This window comes from Mytilus edulis, unplaced genomic scaffold, assembly GCF_963676685.1.
Source record: "Mytilus edulis unplaced genomic scaffold, xbMytEdul2.2 SCAFFOLD_603, whole genome shotgun sequence".
Classification (NCBI taxonomy): Eukaryota; Metazoa; Mollusca; class Bivalvia; order Mytilida; family Mytilidae; genus Mytilus; species Mytilus edulis.
The window spans coordinates 360-9892 of NW_027268365.1; the positions used below are offsets into that span (position 1 = coordinate 360).

General features: G+C 30.9%; 1 protein-coding gene across 1 annotated transcript; it reads left to right on the forward strand.

The window, feature by feature from the left end:
* Positions 1 to 1593: 1593 nt before the first annotated feature.
* LOC139507353 (WD repeat domain phosphoinositide-interacting protein 4-like) lies at positions 1594 to 4875 on the forward strand. Its single transcript, XM_071295721.1, has 4 exons — positions 1594 to 1701; positions 2467 to 2568; positions 3188 to 3306; positions 3840 to 4875. Exons 1-4 carry the CDS (start codon positions 1598 to 1600, stop codon positions 3944 to 3946), a joined length of 432 nt encoding a protein of 143 aa, XP_071151822.1. The 5' UTR covers positions 1594 to 1597; the 3' UTR covers positions 3947 to 4875.
* Positions 4876 to 9533: the final 4658 nt, after the last annotated feature.

Sequence of the window (9533 nt, forward strand, 5' to 3'; positions counted from 1 at the left end):
TTTCTGACCACATAAAACAGAAGATGTGGTATAATTGCCAATTAGACAAACTCTCATCAAGAGACAAACATGACACAGAAATTAACAACTATAGGTCTTCAACAATGAGCAAAGCCCATACCGCATATTCAGCTATAAAAGGTCCCGAAATGACAATGTAAAACAACTCAAACGAGAAAAGTAATGGCAAATTTGATTACTGTCCAAACGACGCTAACTTTTTTAAAATTCGTATCAACAAAAACGGATTTTCTCAGTGATAAAAACGTGAATTAAAGGATATTAAGGAATATGTGTAATGAAACAGCAGCCAACCAAACAAAACAAAACAAAGAACAACATCTAGAGGTCATCATACAGTATGAAATAATATACGAGTGTGTACAGTAAATGTACCTGCACATTGTGTATGTCATGTTCTAAATTGACGAGTCTTAAATTTTTGAAAGTCGTAAAAATTATTCAGTCCGTAATAACTTTTCTTGAGAAGTTTCTCACTTAGACCACAAACACAGAGAGGTATTTGTTATTCACATGATTTTACTTCCGAAAACAATGTTACCAATTTATAGATAGTACTTTACAAGTAATATTTATACATCTGAAAAATGTCGCCGGTAATTTGAAGCGATAACGTCGAAATTGTCTGCCAGCAACGTCGTGCATTTTAGCGCTAACGTTGAGGTTACAAAGGGGTGACGCAATTTTTTAGGATAAATCGTGATTATCATGGAATCCAGCACGGTGACCTATATTTTTTATCTGAGATTTGGAGAAAGCATGACAAAATGCAGTTTATGCAGAAAAATGATAAAAATGACATTTTCAGAAACAGTTTTTTTCCATTTTTTTAGGTTTAGAAAAATACCACTTTGAGCATCTGGTCCGCAATGTCAAGCAAGACTTGAATAATTTTATAGTTATTCGTATAGTGAATTATTTTTTTCCTTATTACCACTTATCACAGCTTCAGATTGAACCCGATCTTAATAATTTACGACGAAGAATATCTGCTCCAAAAATTTTATAACATTGCCTAATTTTTTTACAAAATTGCACAAATCCCCAATTTTCAGCCTCACTTTTCTCGAAAACAAGCACGGTGACCTATGTTTTATTTTGTGTTTTATTTAATAACTCGCAAAGGCCTACAACATAATTCAAAATTATAAAAATGACATTACATCGAGAAACTGTATCGGATGCCCTTAAGGATCAAGGATACAGGCCTAGTTTACCCTTTTTTCCATATGTCTGTCTGTCAGTCTATTATTTGTGCACACCAAATACTCTGAAACTGTGGGTAGGGTACCAAAGAAATTTTGCTTATTTTATTTATTGAAAAATTAGCAAACTAGTTTTAGAAGTAAATAGTTTAGGTTAAAAAATCATAAACTTTAGAGTATAATTTTTAGGTTTTTCTGCAACCTTTTTGGTGTTGTTTAATAAATGTCACTCATATAATCTGCTTCTCTGAAATGGAAAATTATTTATTTGCTTTATATACTGTCAAAAAGAATTTGAATTTGAAATGCATACATTAAAATTTGATTATACAAGATGATTGAATCAATTAGTAAAGTATATTGTTATTTTGATGGTGTTTAACTCACAGGGTACATTGATAAGAGTGTTTGATATCAATTCAAAGAAGAAGATAGCTGAGTTCAGGAGGGGAGCTGATCCTGCTGTTGTATATTGGTTTGTAACATATTCTTCTATTGTAATCAGTGTGTAATAAGACAGTTTTTTATTTTTCATAGTTAAATTTTTTTTTTATTTCTCTTCTTCTTTGATTTGTCCTTTTCCTGACATGTTGATTATTGTTATTAAATGAACAAGTATTTCATATGATCTCAGTTCAGTGTAAGTCAAAAGTTTATGACGTCAAATTTTCTTGCTCTCCTAAAAAATTCCCATTGTAAGTTCATTCAAAAAGGAAACCATGTGTCATGATGTTATATAGAAAGAATACATCGTTTTGCAGATAATTTGAAAAGAAGAATTAAATGTGTCTGTATATTGTCTAAAAATCATTAGAGAAACTACAATGCCATATTCCTCCACTCTTGACACTGAAAATATGAAAATTTCTTGAGCAGTGGTAGAATAAGTATTTATACAACTTTATTTGTGACCAATTTGTGTTTAAATCTTTTTCATTGATTGATGATCCTGCCATGGACTTTGCATATCTATTACAGTTTTGAGATGAAACAGATACATCTTAAACAAATTATTTATTATTATATTGAGCTTCATGTGATTATCACTAGCAGCATGCTTCAATCACCTGATTCAGATATCTGACAGTTTCAAAGTATACAAGGCTTAAGGAACCGAAAAACAGCCCTTTTTCAATTTTTAACTGATTTGGAATTTTTTTCCGATATTCAAGAATTTTTATAACTGTGAAATATGAAAAATATTCTTGATTATTAATGAGAACAATTTGTTTTTTTTCAGTATAAATTTCAGTCATGATTCGGAGTTTCTTTGTGCATCGAGTGATAAAGGAACTGTTCATATATTTGCTGTACAAGACATGGAGCTTAACAGAAGATCAACGTAAGTTGAAAAAAAAAGATATTTAAGACAAGAAAATCAAGTTTATATAGATGATTTTTAAAACTATTGATTGGTAATCTTGAAATGCCTTGGGCTGTTTTTCTGCTATGTAATCAGGTTGTTGTCTCTTTGACACACTCCCTGTTTCCATTCTCAATTGTATTTATTAATGTTTGCTAAATGTCCAAGGGTATATCTCATGCATATTCAGGATTATGTATAAATCTTATAAAACTTCCTTTTCTAAACTCCATGTGTGGCGAGCATAGTTGAATGAGACTCAGACTGTAAAGTAACCTGAAAATGATAATAAACCACACCTATGACTAATAAATGATTTTATTGATAAGAAGGCTTTTTAATCCATATGTGTTTTGATATTGTTATGAATTGGACAATTCATATGATGATGTCATGTTCATGGCGGCAGCTTTTTACCCCATTATGCTTCATTTTCTCTTTAAAATGTAACTTTGAATAGATGAGAAAAAGACATATATGTGTGCAGTGCCTATAAAAAATGAATATAGTATTTAAGTAACATTCTTGAAAAGGTACAACAAGTGTATTATCAATGTTGAATATTTGTAAGTTAATATTTTTCCTTTATCTCTTGTAGATTTAAGACAATGGGTTTTCTGGGGACATATGTGGAGTCACAATGGGGGTTGGCTAACTTCACTGTAGCTGCTGAATGTGCATGTATTTGTGCATTTGGGCCAAGCCATTCTGTGATAGGTAAGTTTTTTAATTCGTTTAAAATGGGTCAGTGTAATATTAAATGGCCTATAGTATTATATTGAAATCTGAATAGAAGGAGATGTTCGTCCTCATTGTAAGTTATAAGTCAACGAGGCGGCAACCAAATTACATAAGGATGGGGAAAAAATTGGTAGGTCAATATATAACCCTCAAATATGGTCAAATGTGTGTACCATAATATCAAGCATATAACATGTCATATTTAACATGGTCATTTTGGGGAAGATTTAATTATGAGCACCATCAATAACGAGAAATATATATTTTATTCTCATTAACATGTTTGTATAAAACATCTTGTTTTTCAAAAAATAATTTGACCAACTTCTCATAATGAGTCTTTATTTATTCATTTTTTGGGGAAATACAGATATCAGACAAATTGTAAATTTAATTTTGAAGGATGATATTTGCTTTATAATAATTTTAATCTTTCTATATTGATAATAATTGCATTCAAAGATTTGATTTATTATAATTTCTATAATTATATGACATGTTATTTTCAGCGATTTGTGTGGATGGGACATTTCATAAATATGTGTTCACGACAGGCGGCAATTGTAACAGAGAGGCTTATGACAATTTCCTGGAGATGGGAGACGATTTGGAATAGTCGATTGTTGTTAATGCAGTCAGATTTTATGTTTATGTTTTTGAATATGTGATTTGTTATATTATGTTTTATTTCTTAGTAAAAGTTTTCATTATGTTTATCTGACTCAGAATGCTACATGAGCCATTGTTATCAGGATTTTACCCCTTATAGTTTAGAAATGTATAGGTCTATAGGAAACCTATCTGTTTGTAAATTATATAAGTTCAAATCTTCTGATAGTTGCAGAACTTATGTAAATCATACATTTTGAAGGGGGGATGACTTAACATCATTTGAAAGATAATTTTGAATGAGGAGTGATAATTTTAAGCTTGGTCAAAGCTATTTTATTTAGGTCTTTTCCATTAAAATTGAAGTTTGAGGGTAGAAAGATACTTCTAAAGTAGTCCCACAATCAGCATACCTTCTGTGAGTTATTTTGCATACATTAAATTGACACACAACCATAAATGACCCACATCTCATGTCCAAAAATAAAACTTCCCTTCCTACCCTCAAAATTCATTTTGAAGGATTAGCCATCATTATTATTATCATTGTTTCCCATTTTCCCAGATGATTGTTCTTTTAGTTTGAATTGTTGTTATATGTGTTCCATTGATAAGTAAAATTATCTATTTTATTTTTCAGTGTTTATTTCTTACAATTAGTTTTTTACTTAAAGGTAACACATGTATTTGACTATCTGGTTTAATGCTGAATTTTTATTTAAGCTTGAGGTTATTTATATTTTGACATATTTGATGAGTTACCTACATTGAGGATTGTATACTGACCTTTAGATTATGTAAATTGCTTTTTCAGTGATATTTGCCTCACATTTATTCTCATCATAAAAGAAGTTTATAAAGTTCATCATATTTATAGTATAATCATATTGTTGCCATTTCATATTTTAAGAATGGAATAAAAATTTAAATAAGTTATATGTTTGTTTTATATGTTTTGTATCAACATAAACGTATTCTCTAATTTTTGTGCTATTTTCACCTTTCTGGAGCAGTGTGAGAAATATTTTTCATCAATAGTGAACAATCTGTTCTCAGAAAATGTTTGGTCAAAATTTAATTGTGACGTTCAATTTTCTTGATTTCTTCTGAATTTCCTGTTGTGATGTTCTGACAAAAAAGGCAACCATTCCTGATGACATCACATATAAAGAACACAACTCTTTGGTGTATCACGATATTTCTTCACTTCAGACAGTTAAATTTTAGTATATAAAGCCCTCATTTCTACAGCATTAAATTGGGGAGATAGGCAACTTATGATTTAGAACAGATATTAACTCATTGATTCACCTAATTAATCTTTCATTAGACATAGTTAAGATTTTTAAATTTTATTTCCATGAACATTTTGTATGCACTGCACACACACAATCCAGAAGACAAGAACAGATAAAAACTAGCTTTTCAGTTCTGTTGCATTAAAAAAGTTACCAGTAGTCCTTTTTACAAAGAATGAGAAATGCTTGACATAAGGATGCTTATTCTAAGCTTTGTGTTGAAGACCGTACCTTGACCTAAATGGTTTGCTTTTTGTCGAGCCTGCGACTATTGTCGAGCCTGCGCCTATTGTCACAGAAAGCTCAACATAGGGATAGTGATCCAGTGGCGGCGGCTACGGCGGCAGTAACGTCGGAGTTAGCTAACTTCTTGAAAGCTTTATGTTTTAGAAGCTGGAAGATCTGGATGCTTCATACTTTGTATATGGATGCCTCATGTTACGAAGTTTCCATCAGTCACATGTCCAATGTCCTTGACTTCATTTTCATGGTTCAGTGACTACTTGGAAAAAAGTTAAGATTTTTTGTAACATTAAATTCTCTCTTATTAAAAGTAATAGGATAACTATATTTGGTATGTGTGTACCTTGCAAGGTCCTCATGCCCGTCAGACAGTTTTCACGTGACCTTGACCAGACCATATCTCAGATACTATAAGCAATAGGTCTAGTATATTTGGTGTATGAAAGGACTGCAAGGTGTGCATGTCCAACTGGCAGGTGTCATCTGACCTTGACCCCATTTTCATGGTTCAGTGGTTATAATTAAGTTTTTGTGTTTTGGTCTGGTTTTCTTATACTCTATGAAATAGGTCTACTCTATTTGATGTATGGTTTAGTTTTCTTGGTTAATGTTAAGTTTATGTGACAGTTGTAATAAAGCTTTATATTTAGGACTATCAACATAATATCAATGATTAGTAAAGAAGGTGAGACATTTCAGCTTATGCACTCTTGTTTAAATTGTGACTTGGATGGAGAGTTGTCTCATTGTCAATCATATCACATCTTCCTTTATCTAATATCCTGTGAAAGCAGTGTTTCCTTTCCATAAAGTTTCATATCCCTTTTTGTTTTAGCAAATAAGAATATGGCATTTAAAGTTGATATATAGAATCATTGATGGTATACACATCTGTCAGACAGTGGGCACTTAACCTGGCCTTATTTTATGGTTCAGCGGTCGGTGCTATTTTTCAATGTCCATAGTTTGAAAGCTATCAATTCATCAGCAGCTGCAAAAGCTATGTTTCAGCATGTGCACTATTGTTGATGGATAAAAATTAGGGGGATACAGGATATGGGTATCAATTTCATATTAAAAAAAAAGGTGCAAAAAAACACTCATTTGCTGTTAATATTAATGTCGAACTCGCAATGTTTCTTTTTTTGCAGAATTAACTTTTTAATTTTTGAAATCTTGAGAACAAATTGTGGTATAATTTCAGAGAGATCCATACACAATTCCACAAGTTATTGTTTGGAAACTTGAAAAATGCTCATTTGGGCCCTTTTTCCTAAACTGGTGGGACCATAAACCCCAAAATCAATACAAACCCGACTTTTTATGGTCATAAACTTTGTGTTTAAATTTCATAGATTTCTATTTACTTATACTAAAGTTATTGTCCAGAAATCAAAGGTATTCGAACGACTTCAACAATGACGACATGATACCAATACATGACCGCAATTTTTTTTTGCAGTCATATAAAAACAGACCAAAACACAGAAACTTAACACTGGGCAATGAACCGTAAAAATAAGGTCACGGTCAAATAAAACCTGCTAGACTGACATGTACATCTTAAAATGTTTCCATACACGAAATAAAGTAGACCTATTGTATATAAAGGTATTGTATAAGAAAATCAGACAAACTGTAACCACTGAATCATTAAAACGAGGTCATGGTCAAGTGATGCCTGCCTGTTGGACATGTATACCTTACAATCCTTCCATACACCAAATATAGCATGAGTAGACCGTTTGCTTATAGTATCAGAGATATGGACTTGACTACCAATTAAATGTGTGTGTGGTGGTTCACATGACCCAGAGCAGCTGAGCTAAATATCGTATTTATGCTGTAATAAGTAAGAATAAGACAACATGGTGAGATTGTTTATTTACAGTTGCTATCAAAGGAATAAAAACTTTCCAAAATCTGCTGAACACATTACAACTTCAATACAGAAGAATTTGGAGAATAAATTGTTTTTGTTTCAATATAATTAAAATCATTTGTTTCCTTATACAGAAGTATACACAAAAATCTGTTTATAAATATGCAACAAGAAAATTTATACATTTGTATCTTTCTTGAAAAAAATTAAAGATTTTCCCGTCACATATATTTCATCACCATGAAAATCTAAGACAAAGTAATGATTTTTTTTATGGACACACATGACTCCAGAGCCAACATTATATGTCTCCTCATTTTAAGAAGTTATCGTACATATATCATAAATACAACAAAACAATGTAACATTCATATGACGTGTTCACTTGTTTATCATAAAAGGTGAGGTAATAATATTACACATCATATGATACATATTATAGCAAAGGTCACTCATGCGTGACAGAGAGGTTTGAAATTCTATTCAAATTGTTAATAATATTATTGAAATCAAAATTTTTATGTAGAACAATTTTATTAATATTCAATTAAATTTATCTTTAGATATGTATTACTTGACACTACAGCAATCAATTAGTCTTGTATGTTTGAAAAATTAAATTTCATGTGTAATGCCAATTTCTGATTTTGCATCAGCCAGCCTTGATAATATTGATATAGGTCATGGTTGCCAACTTTATTAAAGGCCTAATTTGTATTACTGTGGATTCATTATTATTCGTGGGATACCAATTTTTGGTGGATTTTGTTGGTACAGGCAAAATTAACTGTTCAATGAATGACAGATTTTACATAGGCTTGTATGCAGATTTCAGCAAAATCATAAAATTAAATATCCAGATATATTTAAGTTTTCCTGAATTCATGAAAATTGGTCCCCACGATAATAAATGAATCCACAGTATGTTAGGTCACATTAAAATTCAAAGTAGGTATATGGTAAAGTGTATATGATATATATTTTTTAGTATTTAACAATGCATCAACCCTCAATATAATTCCTCAAGCAGGTTGATACAGGCACCATATTCAAAAGCCATAAATATCCCCTATATAATATTCTTTGAAACAAACAAAAAACAAGTGACCACTTGCAAGACAATTGGTAAATGGTGAGTGACCCCTGCTATAAACTTCTATAAATTGCTGAATGCATACATATATAAATATACAATTTAACAATATGTCGCACACTATTTCATCCATCGTATGCTTTAAAACATTTACATCTATACACATCATATAAAAAACACACGCTTCACAACATACATACAATTACAAAATACACAACAATCCTTGGAATCAGAAATCAAGGAATAAATTATCATATTTATCCTTCTCTTTTATAAATAAGACCTGTTTATTTGTAAATGAAGAAATTTAATGATTTAGTTAAGCACAATAGCCACACAAATTTTTACTTAAAAGTTATTCATACAAAATATTGTTTTTTTTATTTTTTATCATAATAAGACTATTTTACATTTTCATAAATGACAAATTAATTTACTAACATTTATTTGTGATTTTTAAAACTGTTTTTAAATAATAACTTTTTTTTGTGAATTAGGATTTCCTCCTCAGGTAACTGCTTTCATGTACAGACCAACTGCAGTTATGAAAGTCTGATGTTTCTCAATAGCTTCCACAACATTTAAATACTTTATAAGTTACTGTGAGGTCAAGGTTTATATTTACATTCTTGTATAATGACAAGATGTCTGTAGGTTTTTAGGCAGTTAAGCTGCCTTATGTGAGCACCCTGGTTTTATGTGCTACCCAATAAATGCTGAAATACGTGCCATTGTTATCATCTAGCTGGCTACTATATTATTTATAACTTATTGGACAGTTTTTTCATACTTTTCATTCTGGATTACAAAAAATATGACCAGAAAAACCTTAAATGATCGTCGATTTTCCCAAAGTTTTGAAGTTGCACATAGGAAGTAGAGCACATTAGGAATCCTTATGTAGTTTATTATCCCCTGAGCTTTTGGCTAAGATGTCAAACAACAAATGTATGCAATATTTAATCGCCGAAAATCTCTAAAGACAAGTAGTTAAGATTTCCCAAATTGCAAAAGTCGTAGGAATATTGTTTGTCGTCAATACGTAGTCAACTACGTATATATACGTCAGTATAAGTTC

Coding starts and splice junctions, on each gene's coding strand:
- LOC139507353 (XM_071295721.1), top strand. CDS start 1,598: ATGGTGTTTAACTCACAGGGTACATTGATAAGAGTGTTTGATATCAAT. Junction 1,702..2,466: donor GATCCTGCTGTTGTATATTG/GTTTGTAACATA, acceptor GTTTTTTTTCAG/TATAAATTTCAGTCATGATT. Junction 3,307..3,839: donor GCCAAGCCATTCTGTGATAG/GTAAGTTTTTTA, acceptor TGTTATTTTCAG/CGATTTGTGTGGATGGGACA.